Raw genomic sequence first — 21481 nt, 5'->3', positions numbered from 1 at the left:
CTTCGCGTATACGTAGTTAAGCCTGAAAAAAACTTTGTATAAAGTATAATATAGTTGATATTTTATTTTTCCATAAATGCACAGGATTTTCATAGACAATACTGAAAACATTGTTAGTTACATAAAGCCTGGAAGCGGTTGCCGAAAGAAATTATGTCATTCTTATATGATTTTTTGCACTTGTAATTAATTTCCTCTATTTAAAGTCAGTTGACACTGCATATCATTCATTGCAACTTCTTGCATTAGACTTGCATGAGACAAATACCGATGTAACAGTTTGCATGCAAGCTTCGCCGAAAAGTCACAATAAATTTTCAATAAATACAAACTTGAACATCAAAATCCCATATAATATATTATTCATTCGACATTACAATTTACGAGCACTGACATACACCTTCCCTTTTATACTATAATTGCTATATCTCTATATATATAGGTTTTAATGTGAGTTCAAAATATATATATATTATAAAACATTGTGCTTAAGTATATTATACCTTTAAGATAATATTTAGTTATAATATAAATACATACAATATATAAATTAAATACTTAATGGTATTTTATATTCATTTGTGGATAAAGCGGCATTATATACTCGCGTATACATGTAGATGGACGAAGACAGACATCCGCAACCTCATCGCAATCCCTATATATCCTGCATGTGACGTCATGAAGCTCTAAGGCAAACGGGCATACTTTTCTAAATAGTTAAATACCCATAATAAACGCATGTTTGTATATCACTTCAACGAATGTTCGCATGGACGTTTATTTTCTGGGAGCTCATGCAATGGAACAATCGTCAAAAACAAAATAGAGAGACTGCGGTTCGGAGCAAAATACAACAACATCGCCGCATCGAGTGGCTATTAACAATATCAATGTATCGCGAAAGCGTGTTTCAGTTTATATATATATATTATGACATGCATGTATATATATATCAAATAACAATAAAAATACGAATTGATCGCATCATTCATGGATATATATATATATATATATATATATATATATATATATATATATATATATATATATATATATATATATATATATATATATACACTATAGCAAAGCCAGTTCAAATTTCTTTTGAGTTATCTTGGTTATAATACATTCTGTGTCTGAGATGCCAAGCGATGCTACCACAGGCCGAGACGGTTTGAAATTGATGAATAACATTACGAGGAATAAAATAAATATCGTTATCGTGAAGTCGAATTCTGGAATACCTAACTCCCTCCCTTCTCAGCTGATTCAGCTTCGCTTCGTCCACCCAAGCCACGCACTAAAAACAATTGGATTACTTTTGAACATATATATGAAGTTTACTGAAGTTGAACATATATATGAAGCGTGCATAAGGTTAATGCTTAGTGTGATCCTCTCCCCCTCCGTGCTCCAAAAAAATTCTATTGAGCTCAGTAGAAACCCCCTAGTATACGTCAGCCCCCAGGGTAAAATAAATAACTGGACATTTCACACTTCCGAAAGTCTCGTATATGCATGGATCGTACATAACTTGCACTAGTGGTGAAATGATTTCAAGAAAACGTTGCAACATTCGTTTAATGAACCATGCACAACCTTACATTGGGTCCTATTTATAGCCACACGTGTTACCTGTGAAACCGGAGGCTCGTGTAAATCCAACTGAAGGATCTGTGAAACTTTGACAAAATCTCCAGCGTGAAATGCTACCACATCTTTCACTTCACGATTCACTTTGTCATTGCTATAAGAAACACGAATGACTCAATTAAACAAAAACGCCGAACACATTCACCTGAAGCAACCGTGACTACAAAAACTTTTTTAAGTTGCTCGCCGTGCAAAAACAATACTTAAAAGTTTTTTGAAGCACGTGTTTCATCCGGCATTTTTGCTTAACCCAGACATGGTGTGATAGGAACCGGCTAACGGTTTTGGTTTAATGGTCATGTGAAATAAAGCACTGGTGTACTCTGAGACTGAGTACTACCTATTACAAGTTAGCAGAAACTGATTTGCCGTGGCATAAAACAAGTAAAGTAAGGTCCGCAAAAACAGACGAAATGGTTCAGGATATAAATAGGAAGTCAATATATAGGCATATATTAATAACTTGTTTAGGATGACGAATGAGTCATGATGAGTCTTTCAAAAGGTCGGTGTATTAGGGAGCTCTGAAGTCTGACCAATATGTCGTCAGTGAAAACACGTATCTCTTGCAAAGGTCACACATTCATGCAGACCTTTTTTCAACAAATTACTGCGCAAAATGATGAAACAATGCTTTAAGCCTCGTACCCAGGTCCTTTAGTATTTAGGTTTTTAATTTATCAAGAAACTGGGAGGACGGATTTGGAGAGAGAAAAACCTCCTAAAAATCAGTATTGAGTCTACAATGTCATTTTTACATTGAAATAGTTTAAAGCCACATTTTCTTGCTTCTTTCGTGATTTGACTCGTACCCAGGTCCTTTAGTATTTAGGTTTTTAATTTATCAAGAAACTGGGAGGACGGATTTGGAGAGAGAAAAACCTCCTAAAAATCAGTATTGAGTCTACAATGTCATTTTTACATTGAAATAGTTTAAAGCCACATTTTCTTGCTTCTTTCGTGATTTGACTTGTCGCTTGAAATGTATACTCGTCGCTCGTAATAATCTGAGGTCGCTCGACCATTCAATAATCACTGTAATTATTTTAAACTCATATAATCTTATTAGAATAGTGTAAAAAATGGACAAATAATAATCATACTCATTGTCATCAGAGCTTTGTACAGCTTTAAGAATTGCAACAGCTGCTGTCGTCATACGATCAATACCCTGACCCACGTGATCAGCATGGCATCGGGTTCTGTCTTCTGCGAGAGACTCTCTTGGAGCGGATGAACGGGGAAGAAACTGCAAGTTTTGAACTTCATTCACAGATACCCTGGAATTACAAAATTAACCGTGGGCTTAATTGTGTTTGGTTATACAATAGCACCCGGCCTCAAAGTATCTGGTTTTGTCCACAAACAATATAAGCAGTGGCGTGGGAAGCTGGACGACTTACTAGATCTATGCAAATTTCATGTCATCATAATCATGCGTTCAACTGCAGTATTTCTCACCTTCTTCTTTTGTATGGGGAACTAGATCTTTCTGTAGCTGGCACCATCTGCTCTCCAGGACGAACCCAGAATATTGGACCATCATTACTCTGCTTTGGATCATCCATCTTTAGCAAAGAAAACTTCCCCCACGGCATGACAGGCTTGAGAAATGGACACTTGTCAAGAAAATCTAAGAGGTCTGGGAAATAACCACCAGTTTCCTCTTGTCGCGTACCAACAAGACTGAACTGTAGTAAACCACCGCATCGATATGTCCCACTTTGATAGGATTCTTGCACTTTGTTATAGTAATCAATAAAACATGTGGTGTCTATGTCTTTCTTCTTTCCTAGAAGTTCAGTTTTTACAGTTTGCTTTGGATACTTCTCACTGAAGTATCTTAAAAGTTCAGGAATATCCCTTGCAGCATCGTGAACCACACCCAAAACATGTGTCGCTTCTCCTTCCTCCTTTTCTTCAAAAACAACTTGAAAGAACTCATCTACAACTTTCTCTAAATACTCTGGTTTTAAATTCTTTACATCATTATAATTCATGTGAACAACAGATGCACCACCATTGGGAGATGTTTTAATTGTAATGTATTTGGAAGGCGATGCTTCAATATATTTCTTTTTCTTCTTCCTCTTACGTTTATGCCCATTCTGAATGTCCACTTTTGACTTCATGTCACATTCTAAATCAGTCATTATAGAAAACGAAAATTTCTTAAAACAAGGCAACATTTATCTATTTGAATTTTTACTGTATAGTATATACTTCAATTATGTGTCTTATTTTTCACACATACATATGACAACTTCATGTATTGGGATTTCATGTACCAGAGTAATGCCAAAAAGAAGTTATATACAGAATTTAAGAGGTTGAAAGAGTCTTAATTTCAAGTGAAATTATACACACTTCAAATTCAAGCCAGAAACAGTTGATGGAAAAACGAGTCAACTATTGGTTTTCCCGCAGGAACGGAACCTACGCTTTTGCAATGCTAGGGCAATGCTCTTGCCACTGAGCTACAGAGGTAGCTGACAAGAGCAAGCGTGGTTAATGTGTATATGATGGTAATGCCAGGAATAGGTGAGGGTAACAATCTCACAAAATTTTGTTTGCCTACAGCTATATTTGAAAAAGAAGGACAGGGAGAAACATGGAACAAACAAATATTAATGTAAATTTTTAGAACTGATAACTATCAAGTGATTAACATCAATTAAACTCACCATTATTGTTTCGTTTAAGCTTTAATTTTATGCCACTATGATGAAGAGCTGATTTTGAGCATCCTTCAGGCCATATGCCTATGAATCCAAAAAAAGTCATAATAGTTAAGTTCTATTAATAAAGTAGCAAATGCCAAATTATTGGCTTGAGATGCATTTAGGATAGTTGATTAAAGTAAAAACAATTTATTTGGCATTTGTTACCCTTGGCCTGTTTTCATAACTGAATAAGTCAATTATATATATTCAACAGTTTTTATGTGGCCTTTTAAAATTTCCTTCTTCATACATTTGCAGGGATTTTCCCTAGTGATATCTAGAAGTCCCTGGACTAAGGCAGGATATCTAGCCAAAAATGCAGGCTATATATTGTTGCAGGATATACAGATTCTTGCTATTACACATGCATCTAATCTATATAGACTGTGTTGAAAACTGTACCAACTGCCACAAGCAACCTTAAAGTAAAAAATTCCATGTACTGATGGTTAAATCATTGTTGATTGTTTTTTATCATCAATAAGCCTAGTCTTAATAGTTCTCAGTGCAAAATGAGTTTTGAATTTCAGAGTTCCATTTCACCTTCACCAGTAAAGAAAATTGCATGCCAAAGTGGATGGAAACGAACAGTACTTCCTTGATATATACGGTATTCTCTTGTTATTATCAACATATACACCCTGACAACTCTATCAACTACCACTCAGTACTCAGTTTTATTAGGGAACTGACTACTATATTTATTGTTAAAAGGTTGTCATCATGGGATGGGAACTGCTTTTCCCCAGCTTAGGGAAACTCTTTAAACATTTGATTTTTTTAGTGATGATCATGATAGTAATGAGGTAGGGCAGTATGTGATATATTCTAATGATTGGGTGAGTACAGACTGAATAATTCGGATATAAATCCTGCATGTTTTGTTTATAATTGCTATAAGGTCCCTCTGTACCGACTGTACATAAAAACTACGTATACTAAACGCTGAATGATTTTACAAATCCGAACTGCTGTACTCCGGCCTATGTAAACTCATCCGTAGGAAATGGTCGCTTTTAAATTAATAAACACGACCTAAAACGCGGGCATTCGCCATGTAATAAAGCCCAGCTAAACGAAACGCTGCACTAGGTTTTTCTTCATAACTTAGCAGTGTACATTTTACTACAGTACCTTCCTTTTTAATTTTCTTTAGTTCGGTTCTGATATTCTTTTCACAATTGTTATCCCTCGTACATGAGCTTGGGCATGACATCGACGAAACACTCGACGAAGAAACGTTCCAGCTTTGGAAAGACGTATGATGTTGTTTATGAATTTTTTTCTTGCTCGATTTTTGTTTATCTTGATGCGTTCTTGCAACAGATTGGGCAAACACACTGTTTGGAAATTCCGCCATTTTGTATGCGTAGCAATTAATGTTGGTCACTGATCTATATATTTGCAGTTTGATGTTGGTCACTGATCAATACATTTGCAGCAACTGCTGGAAAAGTCGTGCGTTTTTGAGGTTTTTTTTCAGTGAGAGGAATACCGTAGTCCCCTACCGTAGTCCTATGGAGAAGTTTGTGAAATATTCGCTTCTTTTATTTATATGGTTTGTATGTACGCCGGCCTAAAGTCCTGTGAGGCCAGTGGTCACCATGGTCACCATTCTCAATCCCCAATACCACTCCGCCATGCCGACGATGGTTTTTAATTTTGTTGCCGACAAAAATTTTGGAAATCAAGACGGCGGGAATTTGAGGAGATTTTTAAAAACATAGTGTAGACTGTGACATTGTGACTTTCATCTATGTCTCGGCCTTCTCAGCAACCAGGCCCAGACGATGAGGAATATATCCTAGTGGCTCAACTTTTTAACGCAAGAAATTTAACAAATATTTTGAAAGCAATCCATTTTAAAGAGGTATAATGGTATATGCTAAATAATTCTAATTTAACCCCACCACGACTTTCGAAAGGGGGGGGGGGCTTTGAAATTTGTCACAAACATTTTATTTGTTGCAAAACATTTTTATAATTACTGAAATAATTTTGTACTCCATATTGACGAACATTTTTACCATTGCTCCTGTGGCAGAATAGTCAGAATTTGTGGCAATGGAAAACTGTTGGAGTGGGAGGGCAAAAAGCCAAAAAGGCCTTTTTCAAATGTGTCCTCTGCAACTTTCTGATTTTCAAAGAAAATTGCTATTTTGAAAAAAGGTGCCCCAGTAAATGTTAGCCCCAACTTTAACTTGCTTCCTACCGTACATCTCTGCATTTCCCTAAAGAAATCCCTTGCTAGTGTCTTAATAATCTAAAGTGTCTGTTCATGAATTTGAAAGTCTAGCATATATCAGTATCTGCATTTGCAACCCTACAACCATGACCAGATATTACACATATTACAAATATTACCTTTTTAATATATTTCAGAATGGGCTGGGCACACTTAAGAAAACTCCCTTTGATATCACCCCCTGTTCAAGGTGTCATGTACTTTTCTTGCTTTTCCTAGACATCAACTTGTTTTCTCAGTGCAAATGGTATCAAAGTAACTGTTGAAAGTGCCAAGTGTGTCCAAGCTAATGCTTTCATTCAAGCAGGCATTTTTCACGAATTCAACTTCAATGAAGACTGTGCAACATTCAGAATTAACTTGGATAATCTTCTGGTAGGCAATTAACTGTCTGGAGGAATCCTGAATGACGACTCTTCCACAATCTCTCACCAGCGCTCAAATGCCTATGGCAGGCCATTTTATTGTACCCTCTGATCATATAAAAGACAACTGGAATGGTCTTTGCCAATATCCAGCATACAATATATTACGAGGTGTACTTTATTATATATTCAAGAAAATACTGGCCATCTAAAATTAAATTGTTTCCAAATTCCAATTGTCTCCATGACTTTATTAATTTGACATTAAGATAAAAAGTACATGCATAAAAACTCAAAAGATTGTTCCTCAGTCGCATCCTATAACTAAACAATGTTTTATAACCAACTATGATCAGTGATGTTTTGCAAATTTTGGAAGTGAGGAATGCTTATTTTAAAGGTCATATAGATGTGGCCTATATTTGGGTGTGGTCACCTGCCTGTAAGAGTTAATAGGCAATTTTATAGGCATTATTGCCAAATTACTTTTATTAGATACACAATATCATGTTATTATATACCGGGTGTCCCAAAAAAAACTTTACCTCTTTGTCTTAATATAACTCAAAAACGAATAAAAGTCATTAAATTGAAATAAACTCCACTGCATGCAAGCAGGGCTAACTTAGATTTTGATATATAACACTAAATTATTGATGCGATATTTACGGAGATACAAGCATTTGATGTCGCAAGGTACTTTCAAAATCTGTGCAAAATTGACAAAAATCGGCTATTGAATTAATTCGAAACTAATACTTTAACTTTTACCTTTTTAACTTTAGTGATTTTAACTTTAAATGTACGCTTTTCCATTGCAAACTTACTCTTATATAAGAGCGAACAATTAAAGTTAAAATCGCTGAAGTTAAAAACCTACCACGGGAAGTGGCATGCAAGTATTTTCGAATTAATTTAATAGCCGATTTTTGTCAATTTTTCACGGATTTTGAAAGTACCTTGCGACATCAAATGCTTGTATCTCCGTAAATATCACATCAATAATTTAATGTTATATATCAAAATCTAAGTTAGCCCTGCTTGTATACAGTGGAGTTTATTTCAACTCAATAGCTTTTATCGTTTTTGAGTTATATTAAGACAAACAGGTAAAGTTTTTTTTGGGACACCCGGTACAAAAAGTAAATTCAAACTAATTATCTTGTTCAGACTATGCTCATGTTTTTTACTATAGTGAAATACTTTATACAGTTACAGCTTACAAGAATTTTGTTGTATGAGTTCCAGCAAAAATATAATTGTCACAACAGCGTTTTCCTGCATTCTATACTTTTATAATTCTCATTTGGGCGAACGCTGTTCCTCCCATGTGTGATTTTCACATTCCCCCTGCTTAAAACATAGCTGACTATAATTTTACTCCTCGTATCTATTCAGGTATTCTTGGGTATCCCTGGTACCTAATAATTTTATCATTACACCTGTTTTTGTGCTTATCTTAGGCTTGCCTCGATATTTTTGGATCTGTAAGGGACAATAGTATAACAACAGCTTTGAAGATGTGCTATGCTGGTCATGGATCGCCTCTCGTGCTTATGTAATTATTACCAGTTCAATTATACCAGTTGATTATATAATTCTTGCTGAGATAACTTTACGTGTGTCTCATGGGTTTGTCCTGACAAAATACCTTTTTTAGGTTGGAAGAAGGAGGGGTGGTAACAGATTGTTCAGTACAGACTGAAGAGCCAGATGAAGCCTTAGATTTTGATTTCAAAACTTCCAATGTTGTTAACAAAATTATTATGCAGGTAGAAAAAAAAGCTCTAGAATGACAGCGTCTCAGTCTGAACTTGTAGATATGTTTTCTTAAATGTGCATCTACAAATACATCCCCTGTAAATTTTTTATATTTTTTTTAGTCATCATGGTTAAAAGAAGTGTTTCACGAGTTAGACATGACAAGTGAGGTTTTGGAGATTTTAATGTCTCCTGACAGTCCATACTTCAGGTTGTCCACTTTTGGTCATGCTGGAAGTGCCCACGTAAGTCTTTTAAATAACGGCATGATATGAAGTATTATCAAGCCTCAGTTTGTCGTTATCAACCTCAGCCTGCCGTTTCCTTCAGAATTCTTTAAATTATTTTCAACCTTGTTGAATAATTGTTAATTATTGCTGTCAGGAGGGAAAACATTCACACTTTCATCAGTGATATATCGGCCGATTTTTCGCGTCTGCGTACATGAACTCAAACAAATGGAGAATACTTGGTCTACTTGCGGTTTGTCATTTTCGTCTGCATTAATTAAGCTGCTTTCAGGAAAGCAAAAGTTGACCACCACTCCTGGACTCTATGTTTTCTAAAATATATAAAAGTTAAAAAACCAAAACTATCCATACATCAAAAATTACATTTCATCAAAAGGAAGGTGGAGTTTACAAAAAATTCAAGATTGTATTTTGTTCTGATACGAATCAATATTTTTTTCAATGGTAAACTCCGTACGCTCGTCCTTTTGTAAAAGAGGAAACCTATAGGAACTATTCCTAATTTTTAAATCATGTAGGTTGATTTTCCAAACGATTCTGAACAAGTTGAAAAATTTGAATGCACCAAGACACAGACAAATAGGTAAAAAATTATATCTCACATTTTATGTAGAGAATTTGGAGAAAGTGATCAAAGATTACGCTTGCAGTCTAGAAATGTCTGCCTCGCTCACCTTCGCATTTTTTCCCAATAGATACAAGATTACACTACTGAAGCCGTCAACAAAAGCTTTAAATATCTCAAGCAAGATATCCATTCGCATGGACAATCGAGGATTTTTATCACTGCAATATATGATACTAAACGATGATAGAGAAACTTGTTATGTGGAATACTTGGCAAGTTATTTCTAGTTTGAAAAATTATGTGATTGCATGAACATTTTCATTGATTTTCCACCAATCTGATTTGAAAGATGGATTAATAAAATGATAAAGTAAGATAGAAAAATGCGTGATTTTTAGACAAGATATAGTATACTTTGTTGATTATATTAATTGTTGATTACATAATGTTGATGGCTTCATTCTTTACATAGTGTGCACCTGATGAAGAAAGTAATGATGAAGAAAGTAATGAAAACGGCGATTATTTATCATAACGTAAGCCAAATGATGATATAATATTCAGTGTATCGAAGGAAACAAGGTCAGTGGTATTACTTCATCTCCAGCAGTAAATGTTTAGACATACATGGCATTGCGTATCCGATTTTCGTCATGACAGTGAACAACCTGTGGCCAGAAGTTTGTGTCATTCCCATGCAGATGGCGATATTTCTCGACACAAACAGCCTTTTCCTGAGGGATTTTGTCCTCTTCTATGAAACAGCACTTATTCGGTCACGTTAAATAATACAGTTTACATGTATACGATCATATTCATAACATTTCAGCAGATTTGTTGTAATAACAACTGGTTCTTAAAATCTACTTAACGTTATAACTCAAACCTAAATAATACTCAAGTGGTTCACCTTACGGTACAGTACCTACCACCGCTGTTTGCATAGGAGATTTCCATAAAAGGCTTATTTCGAGACTTGAACGTTCGGATGGAACAGCAGCGAGTGATAACTGGATGTAATTTTGTTTAATTTGCCTACAAATTCGGCAGATTTCCTGGAAATGAAGTCTGATGAACGATGATCATACCATCATGAATCTCGTTTTTCAATGCAGTTATTTATCGTTATTTTAAGCTCTATTACACAAGGTATATGGAGGTTACAGCAAAGTAGCCTCGTTCCTAGGCTTCTCTTATATGTTAAAGGTACTACGATGTTGCATGCATGGTTCAAACCGTCAAAGACCAACAATTTACAAAGCAGACAGCCTGACAAGTTGTCCCATACAGGCAAGCAGCTTGAGTCAAATAAACTCAAGAAACTTAAGCTCTATTTACATTACGAAAGCTAACTCGATCGGGTTATTGTTTAAGAGTTTACTCTATAACTTGTTTTTCAAATGCAGGCATGCTTAACCCGGCCTTATTAGTTAAATCCTGTTTCCATGATGGGTTCGCCCTGGGCAAAACTAACCCGGGTTAATTGTGTTTGCACGTATCGTTAAGGTCGTTCATGTTATAACATGTATAGTACATTTCACTTTATATACAGTTTACTATATATATAGTCACTTTGATCTCTATATTTTCCTCATGGACGGCGAGGCTTAAGACTTGTGAACAAATCAAAAGCTGTACACAGTGACGATGACTTCAGGAATCCAACACGTGTTTTCAAATTGTTAATAAAGTCTTTTGCTTTTCTCTTGCAACCACGGGTGCAATTCGCCAGCGTTCTCTCTTTTCTTAAGAAACGAGTGATTCGTCCTAAGAAGAGAAGACAGTTTTTTTTCTTTGTTCTATCCGTTTGTTTTATATATTCATGGGTCGCCAAATATTCAATCACGCCCGTTTTCCACTTGGCGAAGCAATACCTGAAATCCGGTGATGATGATCTTTTTATCTGTTCGCGCGAATAAATTCGCCTGGTGAAAAACGGGCTTATTGAGCATGCATTGACAGTGAGTTCGCCTTACCCATATTATATAAACATGTAGCCATAGGCATACGGGCGCAACTTCGTTTTGGGGGGGGGGCAAAAAAAATCGCCCGAATTTTTGAATTATACAATGTGCCCGAATTTTAACTTCTACCAGATTTGTCACAATAAATTTGGCAAAGCACCGGACGTGCTTTCAAGAAAGTGTAACAGAATACACATATGTGATATATATTACAAAATTTGGTTTAAAAAATTTTAGCTATGTAACTCTTTTTCAGTTTGCCTGAATTTTCGGCTGAACTTTGCCAGAATTTCTTGATTCTCGGAATTCTCGGGGCGCAAGTGCCCCCCCCCCTGCACCCCTGTCCCGTACGCCTATGCATGTAGCAATTGGAATAGTGTGTGCTATTCGAATGTTGTGTGTGCTCCTCCCAAATACGGCAATTCATGCACGAACTAATTGTTGAATGTTTTAATGTTGGTATCTATTGTGTGTTTGTAACACTTACCAAGCTTTGTTTCACCAAGTTTTGCATAGTTAGTCTTTCGTCCCTCAAAACGAGCTTTCCGTGGTTTTGAGGATTTTATCGTAGCCTTGGTATCACTAACGTCCCAAAAATGAACGTTAACAAACGCTTCTTTTGGATTAATCACTGCAATTCGTGCAATAAAATTTTGTTTGGCCTTAAGCCTTTTAGAGTTAACGAAGAGGCGAACTTCAACTCGCTCTCCAGAACTGCACAAGCGCCGGTTTACGTTTGGCTTGGTTAATGATTTCACGTTTCTTCTCCTGGCTGAAAACAAAAAACTTCCCTGTGATTCAAACTCACAATGCATATAGTTGCATGGGACTACATTCATTCGACATTTCTAAGCGAATTGATGTAGCTGGGGGCGGTTGTATAAAACTCTTTAACTACATTTTGCATGCATATAACCAGGGAGCAGCGTGGAAGCGTCTTCAAACAACTTACCATCAAATGTGGTATAACAACTGCCTAAAATAGACAAAACACTTCGCGACATTTCGACCAGAGGGCCTTCGTCAGGAGAGTTAGTATCAAACTTACGTCAAGAAATGTTTTGTCTATTTTAGTTTAAGGCAGTTGTTACACCACATTTGATGCTACATTTTGCATAGTTAAATCCTAGTTAACTCATATATGCAGAATGGTGTTGTTCGCAATCATTCGTAATTCATTTGCCTTTTAGTGAAACATGCCAGGAATACACTTTTTCACCTTAGGAACTTAATTAATACTCCCAATACTCATGCAGCTAACAGTTCGTGAGAACGAGGGTCACGGACCAAAAGACGTAATTATCGATAGAGGGTGTTATATAAATAGTTACCAAGACATCAAAGTAGATTGGATATAACAGTATATATAGAATCCACCATATCGTGTGCTTATATAATGTTTGGGCAAATTACAGCTTTTTAACCTCGACTTACTCGTATTATCCACACATCCATTTCGATTACATGTGATTCTTGAAAACTAAAAAGGTAAAAATATAGATTAAAGTTGAATAATCTTATCTACATTATGCTGACTGGGTTTTACTATAACCGCGAGTCCGCGTAACTAGCTGCAGACATATATTGTATATATGCACCGACCCAAGAAAACAAACGGAGACAATATTCGTTAGTACCTGACACGTGCATCTTGCGCAACTATTGGGTTCGTGTCCAGGTATTTGTGGAGTCCATGAACTGTTGTGTGAGTATGTTTTTGAAAGAAATATGCAATCTAGATATAATCAAATATAAAATTTTAGGCACAAATTTCATGTTACGAAAAATACCTGATGAACATGGTAATTCATTGGTAAACTATATGTGAACCGTCGTTTCGTACACCATCATTGAACGATGTTGAAAGCAAGCATGCGGATACATGCATGTATGTGAATTTTCTGGGTTATAGGTTGGGGAGGTTATTGACTAAATCAGACCTTAATATGGTGTTATATGGACAAAGCATGCAACATTTTAGAAGCAGTTAACTCCTGGCCCCGTGACCTGGTACGAGCGAATTTTAGAAAGCCAGAAATCGAACCTATACGCAAAGGCAAGGACTGGATCATTCAGCGCTTGTTCAATAAACGTTGGTTGTTGCTTTAAAACACTAAATCATCTGCGCGAAAGGGATGATAGGTTGCAACTTGCAACGTATAATGCCCAATTCAAGCCAGAAATTATCTATTAGAGCAAGTGTAGATTTTCTGTTGTGAGTATATAGACAATAACCCATTATTTCTCGCGCACTTATAGAGTTTGTTTAATGTTTCGGAAGGACAACTTCTGAAGCCTGATTCACACTTGTCCTATACGAATCGGGAGAATCTACATATTCACCTGTTGGCCTCTTTGGTGTGGTGTTTTGGGGTAGGGTGCGGTTAAGGAATGGATTCGAAGTTCTGTTGATATCTGAAAGAAACGTACACAATACCCATGATAAACGTCGTACTTTAATTTAGCTAAATCCAGTGACAACCAAATTCTATCCAAATTCTTGAATTATAATTATGAGACTTGTTATTAAGTATGTTACTAAAAAATCATTCCGCTGCTTAGTAATACCTGGACATGATCTGCAACACTCGTTTGCATTCTGGAAAGAATTATCACAATCCAACTTTGGACACAAAACTGTCTTACAGTTAACTGTTGTATTCTAAATTCAAATAACGGGAAAAAAGTTATTGCTGTTACAGCTGTTTAAACATACAAAATGCATTTGGATTACTGCAAATGTCAATATACTGTGTTGATAATTCATAATTGTAGTGGTGTAATTATATTGCAGGCTGTTTGACGTGATACCATGTTTAATGACAGTTTTTCTACCATATAATCAAAACATACTTGACAAACACAGAGATCACAGTTCGGCTTCTGGAAAACTTTCGTGTCTGAAGTGGATCCCAGAGGGTTCCACATATCTTTATTTTTGTAATAGCGTCCTTTGTCGAAACAAGAACCTGGAGATAAAAAAATAGATACGCGGCGCGTACATGTGACTATCGCTCTATCAGCACCAATTAAATTTAACTAAGAGAATAATGCTTTTTATTATACGATCATATCATAACACGTTTATTCCTTCTTGAACTGGTTGCTCTAGCTTTCCTATACTTCGAAAAAGTCATGAAGTAGCGATGTAAATATATAGTTGTCACGACGACAGGTACGACGTGCTAGCTAGTAAAACTAACAAGCCTCTGAATATATAACCACTCTGGTGCAAACTAGGCTGGAAGGGGGCTCTCTATAGTCTGGGTCGGGAAATTTAATTGCACTTTTTACCTTGAACAGTCACTGCAGCTTTAAACTGCGATAAACCACCAACTGGTACGAGTGGAAAACCTGAAAAGTGTTAATTATTCGACATTTATGACACTGTGAATGCCCTCTAGGTATATTTCATATACCCCCTGGTATATCATGCATGGTGCATGGATGCAAGGCACATCATGATCAACCAAAGGCTAATAAATATAACATGGTTAGCCATAAGTCATTACTATAATAGAACTCGTCTCGAGTTTGCCGTGTGGCGATGGAAACTGCCTTTTCTTTACAATCGACAACACTGCCAGCCTCGTTTTAGAGTCCTTAACCATTAGTGTGCATTCAGGAAAATCGGGAAGTGTACGCGTATATCTTACTGATGGATATATGAAATGCATACCTCGGCATTGTTTACAACATGAATCTTTTCCCTCAACGTGCATCAACGTCGGGCATTTTAGAGTAGGACAAATACGAACAGCACAAGATACTCTTCCATTCTGCAAATGTATATCAATTTTATAATCATTACAATTGGACAAACAGTACAAGCTTCTAATAAGCTCCCTGAACTAAAATGTATATGCACGTATTCTTAGAGCTATGAAAGTCGCATTTCGGTCGATTCTTTGTTTGTATATGGCTACAAAGTTTTCTGCTTTTCAAGAGAACAGACTGAGTTGTTTCACTGTTCTACGTATTCACCATCTCCATCGTATTATTGGGTGGCTATCGAAATATAGCAGTAATCATAATACGTGCACATGCCTAAAAAATCAACCAACATGGCGACATCTTGTCGTACTTGCTCTCGATCGACCTTACTGAAATGCGACATATAAAAACTAAATCTAATATCTGCATGTTTTAAACCTGAGGCACATTCTTAGGCATGTCTCTTAATGGTTATATATACCCCACCCCACTTGTCTCTCTTTTGATAGTCATTGCTATCCCCTCATGAGGACAATCATGCAAATAAGTCGTATGAGCTCTGCTGTCTATTTTTTTATGACGGTTTGATAGATTTTTGGGGTTGAAAATAGCCATCAGTCGAGAGTCTTACATGACAAGTACATTCGCCACAATTGTTATCTCCAAGATCTTTTTCGATTGGAATTTTCCAAACTTCTCCCTGTTGGTAACGTTTTCCATCAGAGTTACGACAGTGTCTTCTCCTTGGTAATGTACCGCTGTTTGGACCTTTTTTTATAACAAAATATGAAAAAAATTATATTAATTAATTATTCTATATTCTTAGGTTGTTGTTGCTGAATAACGCAGTTTAGGAAAGTCATTACGTGAAATCGTTGCAGTTGCATAATGCTGCATGGTCCAGCTGCACCAAACAAAACTGTTATTAAACTTACTTGGACACACCGCACAGCATTTTCCATTTGGAACAAATTTTCCAGGACATGATACTCCAGCGCATTGCACTCTTGAACAGTCAATTAGACCGCCCTAAAAGTCAAACCATTTTCATCGTTCCAGGTAGTGTGATAAAGAACATCCACGTATACTGTTCACGCTAATGAACTATTGTCGATTGAAAGATTAAGGTGAAATACTCTATTTAGAGAGCCTAAAACATGAGGTTTTGAGAACACTTATTCAAGGGTCAAGCGCGCTATAGATATATAACTCCTGTAGTACCCTGTGTAATGTAGCACTACCTAATTTCTTACAACATTTAATATATAACATTGACGCGGAGAATTTTCACCCTGTACCTTTTTACATCTGCAAACGATGCAATAGTTGATTCCATTAGGCGCAAGATGTGGATTCCATTTCTGTCCAATCATAAAGTTTTTATTTCCAAATTTGCAAGTTCGAGATCTTCGTCTTTGCTTTGTATTCAAACCTTTAAGATATGTTTGATAATTTTAGTAGAAGGCAAAGGGACACCCTACACTTCTGGAACATGCACGACCCATTTGAATTCAAGAATACGACGATAAAATCCTAATTGCATTCCGCCCCATGCAGACAAAAAAAAAAATACCCTGCACATTATTTTCTCATCAAAGCATTTGTCCTTCTATAGATGCCATACGCATGACGATTTTCTCGCCCCATTTTAACACTGGAAATTATTTTCCGTGGAAAAAGATGAGGCAAGTGTTCCGTGCCATGAAGCGTGTATCCATATTGTAACTAGCTACAGATCATCACAGGGCTTGGCAGTAATGTAATATATATATATATATATATATATATATATATATATATATATATTAATATATATATATACTTACTAACTATAAATTGTTCCCATACGATAGTCCCCATGTACTCACTCACAATGTTTTCACATCGGCAAACACATTGAAATTTACGTTAAAAAATCAGGTAAAATCTGTACTTGAAAAGTTTTCTGGTAATACTCTAGTATCTTACATTCTGGTCTTGATAATTTAATAATTTCTGGCATGGTCATAATGGGCATAATCTCTATTGCGCGTTGATTTTAATAAGTTACATGAGATTGGTATTTATATAATTCACCAGGACAATCATCGTCTGTTTGAAAAAAGCAACTATTATACCTTTGTCGGCACCATTTAACGTAATATACGGGCTTAACTTATGCCAAATACTAACTCCATCAATAAACATACCATAGAGTAATCAAGCTTAATCAGTATACTATGCCTGCATGAATCGCATTAATTTATTTCCTTTACGACTACCTGTAAGATTATAGGTTTGTCTGCATTTTAATGAAGCCAATTACCTATTTATTTTTCTTTCCTTGTATGAAAGGACAATATCTTGCTATTGTCCTTCAACCATGGCGTATCGGCATGAACTGAGATAAACCATCATGACGTATATATATCTGAACTAATCTCTGACGTATATATATATCTGAACTAACATTTTCGATTTCTTTAAAATTGCTAGTCGGTTGATCGAATGTATCCTACAATGGGCCTATATATATATATTTCTATTTCTCAATGGCCAATTTCTATTTCTCATCCTGTAAATTGGAGTAAATGGCCAATTTCTATTTCTCATCCTGGCTCATGGCCATCAACGAACATACTATATGTTTTTCTAGTAATCATGGTGTAGGCAGCCTCCGTGTTGATTTTACCGGCTGATAATTATTATAACACCTTCATGCATGGACAATGTTGGCAAGTTACCCAATTTCCATGGTCACTGATGACATGATCTGTCAGGTAGCGCGTACTATAGGATTTTTAGTGGCATCATACACCATACCATCGTTGGCTACTTCTCGTGTATCAGAATACCAAACACTTGATTACCAGTTTAATGAAGCCTAGCACTATATTCACGAATAGTGAATTTTCAACTGCTTCAATGCTGTAAAAATGCTTGAAAAGACAATAAAACCGCTGATATATAATAACCCAACAATGGATAAAGAGAAGCTGAACCTAATACTGAGGTTTAATTTAAGCGATTTAAGTAATGCTAAGCCACGGACAATTTACAGGCGCGACCTAACAAATCACGATCCTGTTGGACCAGTGGTTGAACAGCATCATCCCGTTTTCGAAAAACAAACCCCTTGTGTTAATTATTGAAAATCGACCTTATTTTGAAATATCTGAAACAATTGGCTTATAAACCTGGGTAAAATATACTAAATGTGTTGCACTATCTATCAAGTCATCAAAGGTAATTGTTGTATAACGTAGATCCCGCCAATTTTTTCTAGGATATCCTGTTTCCCAAATTTTCTTCATCTCAAGAAGGCAAAGTTCTTCACATTTGTTTTCCAACGTATAACATGACAATGTTGATATGTAATTTGCTTATCGCGTACCTGCATAATGACTTTCTTCCTAAAATATCCCGTATCACTTACTTCCAGAAGACCTCCCAGTTCGGTTTTTGAGGTTTATCATCTCATGAGGTTTATCATCTCATTATCTATATTGTTTGAATTGCATTCGACGCGCCAAAAATGCGACGTATAACCTAGGCCTTAGTTTATTCTTTGAAATCAGAATTGAAAATGTTGGGAATTGTCTTACTCTCTTCCGTGTGCTCAAACAATGTTATGATGTTACATACTATAAGAAAAATTAAAAGTTCTCATTTCTCGCCTCTTCCATTATGATGCAAGGATACCCGGGACATGCCCTAGCTGCCCTGCTGAAAAATGTGTGAAATTAAGTGTGAAATCAAGTCACGTTTCTGAATCCAACATTTCGCTCGAAATCATCCACGACTGTCAAATCCAGGTTTTAGAACTGCCCATATTAGAAATTGAACCCCGTTTGCAGCCGAAGGGCTTCGAAACTTGGCACACATGCGTGCAGCCACGGTTTTAGAATGAAAATCACTCGGTATGTAGAATGTCCTGCGTTCTCGTTTTGGATAAACCAACTCTACCGCGCCAAGAGATATTAAGGTAACAAGATTGGCTTCATATCCCACTTCATTAACGAATATTTAGTTAATTAGTCAGTAAAAATTCACCTTTTTTTTCATTTAAGTTACGTGTCTAGAAATATGTGAAATATGTAAAATATATTCATCTTTGCGTTCGCCGGTGCATGTTTCATGATTAAGTTTAGGTATATTCTGAATAGGCTTATTATAGGCAATTTGGCGTTGTATATTCTAGTTTTGTGTGTGCCATTAACGATTTCATTCTTTAGTATTTATGGTTTTCAATATATGTAACCATCCTTGTGCTATGTAGAGCATGTGTAGGGTGTGTAGCATCTGTAACGAGGAATGTATTTAGGGGATGCTATTTGCATATATATACCATAAATTCTTCAACGGATCCGTACATCCTATCAATGCAATATAATTATGTCAACGATAGGTTTTTGGCTGGGAGCCTTGCTTTCATCAAAGAAAGAACCCAATGCGATTGGCTCTCGGAGTTTTGAAAGTGTGCATGTAAAAGTATGGAGAACTGAAATACATGCATGCAGTTCTATATTTTCTGAGTTGTTAAGTGGGCGTGACAATCCTCAAAAATAAATCCGATCGCTGCATGAATTGTTGTTTTACCCACTTGTATAGCTGCTCACGCAAACTTGTGGTCATTTAATCATCTTATACTTCAAAAGGCCATGTTTTTGAACATTATTGTGAATGTGGAGTTTAATAACTTTCGAAATCGAGAAATATGATTTAGAAATCATAATTCTTTTCAATCCCGTGACAGTTCCGGTGTAAATTGGCTCGTATAATTAGCGCCAAATGAAATAGACAAGGAAAGTATTAACAAAGAAGATATTGAACAAATTATTCTATTTCTATTTATAAGTAAATAGGCCGTCAACAGCGAAATCATTTAATCCACATGCAGTGCTTAATCCAAAAGCCTACCTGTACCTCTTGGGGAAATGAGACCCATACATTCCCAGATCATCATTGCCACTAGAATCAGAGAGATTGATAGGAAAAGCCTATTGAAAAGGGAACAGTTTGTTGAAAAACAAATAACAAAAATCTGTTTCGCGATGGGACACTCGGGGGAGACAAATGCACTTTATCCGTGCTAGACGATTAGGCGACTCACGCGGCGTATTAAAAGACACCGCGTTGGCCTCAAACTGATTTTGAAGTGGAAGATGGAATGAAGAAGCGCAAATAATGTTTGTCTCATATTAAGATCAACAAACTTGAAAGTGCTTTAACGGTCTTAAGTACTTTTAAAACGTTTGAAAACAAACCGCGACAATTAAACTCTTATATGCGCACGCGAATTTGGAATTTATATTCAGTCACTGTGAATAGAAATTTCTCAACTCAGTGTCGCATTTTATTCAATTATTTCAATATATAAAACGCGCACGGTATGACTGATCGATGCTTCACGATAGCGGCGTATTCGCGCTTTGATTGCGCTAAACGTTTGCTGGCGAATGCTCCGTCGAGTTTAGACTGTTAAAATGAAGAATAAGAGCGGTCCAAATTAGCTGGTAGCCAATGAAAACAATGGGAAAAATGTCGGTCTGATTTTTTACTTTCCGTTAAATCGTTTCATTTGCATCGAGTCAAACAAATGATGCCAGTCAGCCAGTCGATTCCCTGATGTCCGTATCGGCATAATTATAACGGCATTCTGATATAGCGTTGTGGTCGGAAAAACTCGCTGTCTTAAAAACTGTCAAAAGGAATTCAAATACATACACCTATCTCAAGTTTTGTAGCTGTTAAGAATGAGCAAAATTGACTCATTGCTATACATATGTGATATGCCGGTAGGAAATGTCGAAAATCAGAAAAGAATTCACGTTTGACTTCGAAAAACTCAATTGTGGCCGGCTCTCGTGTTCTTAATCGTGATCATGTACTTCAATACTTGTAGATGGTGTAGTCTCGAGGTTTTTCTTACCCAGACATCATATATTTGTGTGTGAAACATGAATGAACAGCATTTTGCACTAGAAAGCCTTAGTATAAAACTAGAAATCTGGTATAGTACAAGTTAGACTGACACCGAAGTAGGAAACTTCAATAATCCACATGCAATAACAACTGTCAGGCTACAAAAACGTAATGATATCTTCGAAAATCAGAAGATCGATCTCTTCGTCTTACCTCGACTTCAAAGCCATTATTCAACAAAAACTGTTAGATTCGAATCAAAACTTGTATCCTCCGTCTTTTCAGAGCTGATACGCGCAGCTGCTTCTCTCGACACTAATTGAAGTGCGC

General features: G+C 36.2%; 3 protein-coding genes across 4 annotated transcripts; 1 reads left to right on the top strand and 2 right to left on the bottom strand.

Annotated features, from left to right (window-relative positions):
• Positions 1 to 1078: 1078 nt before the first annotated feature.
• Positions 1079 to 5731, bottom strand: LOC114524774 (round spermatid basic protein 1-like protein). The gene is made up of 6 exons (XM_028545956.1): positions 5514 to 5731; positions 4341 to 4418; positions 3118 to 3796; positions 2760 to 2936; positions 1639 to 1750; positions 1079 to 1303 (listed from the first exon to the last, which is right to left on the bottom strand). The coding sequence occupies exons 1-6, from the start codon at positions 5593 to 5595 to the stop codon at positions 1097 to 1099; spliced, it is 1335 nt and encodes a 444-aa protein (XP_028401757.1). The 5' UTR covers positions 5596 to 5731; the 3' UTR covers positions 1079 to 1096.
• A 44-nt stretch (positions 5732 to 5775) lies between these two features.
• LOC114524784 (cell cycle checkpoint protein RAD1-like) lies at positions 5776 to 11525 on the top strand. The gene is made up of 8 exons (XM_028545969.1): positions 5776 to 6249; positions 6844 to 6999; positions 8453 to 8547; positions 8650 to 8761; positions 8873 to 8995; positions 9520 to 9584; positions 9697 to 9841; positions 10042 to 11525. The coding sequence occupies exons 1-8, from the start codon at positions 6136 to 6138 to the stop codon at positions 10102 to 10104; spliced, it is 873 nt and encodes a 290-aa protein (XP_028401770.1). The 5' UTR covers positions 5776 to 6135; the 3' UTR covers positions 10105 to 11525.
• On the bottom strand, positions 11136 to 21481 carry LOC114524760 (chordin-like protein 1). 2 transcript variants are annotated; one of them, XM_028545936.1, is made up of 14 exons: positions 21365 to 21481; positions 20147 to 20226; positions 16546 to 16679; positions 16183 to 16276; positions 15879 to 16015; positions 15213 to 15312; positions 14828 to 14887; positions 14387 to 14502; positions 14102 to 14195; positions 13877 to 13948; positions 13171 to 13268; positions 12968 to 13013; positions 12021 to 12305; positions 11136 to 11336 (listed from the first exon to the last, which is right to left on the bottom strand). In XM_028545936.1, exons 1-14 carry the CDS (start codon positions 21379 to 21381, stop codon positions 11161 to 11163), a joined length of 1509 nt encoding a protein of 502 aa, XP_028401737.1. In that variant the 5' UTR covers positions 21382 to 21481; the 3' UTR covers positions 11136 to 11160. The 2 variants fall into 2 exon arrangements, with proteins under 2 accessions (XP_028401737.1, XP_028401747.1); XM_028545946.1 differs by having other exon boundaries at positions 20153 to 20226.

This window comes from Dendronephthya gigantea, unplaced genomic scaffold, assembly GCF_004324835.1.
Source record: "Dendronephthya gigantea isolate DGI-Jeju-01 unplaced genomic scaffold, DenGig_1.0 000001F, whole genome shotgun sequence".
Classification (NCBI taxonomy): domain Eukaryota; kingdom Metazoa; phylum Cnidaria; class Anthozoa; order Malacalcyonacea; family Nephtheidae; genus Dendronephthya; species Dendronephthya gigantea.
The sequence above is the reverse complement of the archived record's forward strand: the minus strand, read 5'-3'. Positions and strand labels throughout refer to the sequence as shown.

Bases quoted from the DNA above. Each gene is read 5' to 3' on its own strand.
- LOC114524774 (XM_028545956.1), bottom strand. From the start codon at position 5,595: ATGTCATGCCCAAGCTCATGTACGAGGGATAACAATTGTGAAAAGAAT. The intron at 2,937-3,117 runs GTGAGAAATACT...TTGTAATTCCAG, and splicing joins TCCCCATACAAAAGAAGAAG to GGTATCTGTGAATGAAGTTC. The intron at 1,751-2,759 runs GTATGATTATTA...TGTTTCTTATAG, and splicing joins CAAAGCTCTGATGACAATGA to CAATGACAAAGTGAATCGTG.
- LOC114524784 (XM_028545969.1), top strand. From the start codon at position 6,136: ATGTCTCGGCCTTCTCAGCAACCAGGCCCAGACGATGAGGAATATATC. The intron at 8,996-9,519 runs GTAAGTCTTTTA...TAAATCATGTAG, and splicing joins GTCATGCTGGAAGTGCCCAC to GTTGATTTTCCAAACGATTC. The intron at 9,585-9,696 runs GTAAAAAATTAT...TTTTCCCAATAG, and splicing joins ACCAAGACACAGACAAATAG to ATACAAGATTACACTACTGA.
- LOC114524760 (XM_028545936.1), bottom strand. The intron at 14,888-15,212 runs GTATGCATTTCA...AACACTTTTCAG, and splicing joins ATGTTGTAAACAATGCCGAG to GTTTTCCACTCGTACCAGTT. The intron at 12,306-12,967 runs GTAAGTCGAGGT...TTTTGTTTTCAG, and splicing joins TGGATGTGTGGATAATACGA to CCAGGAGAAGAAACGTGAAA.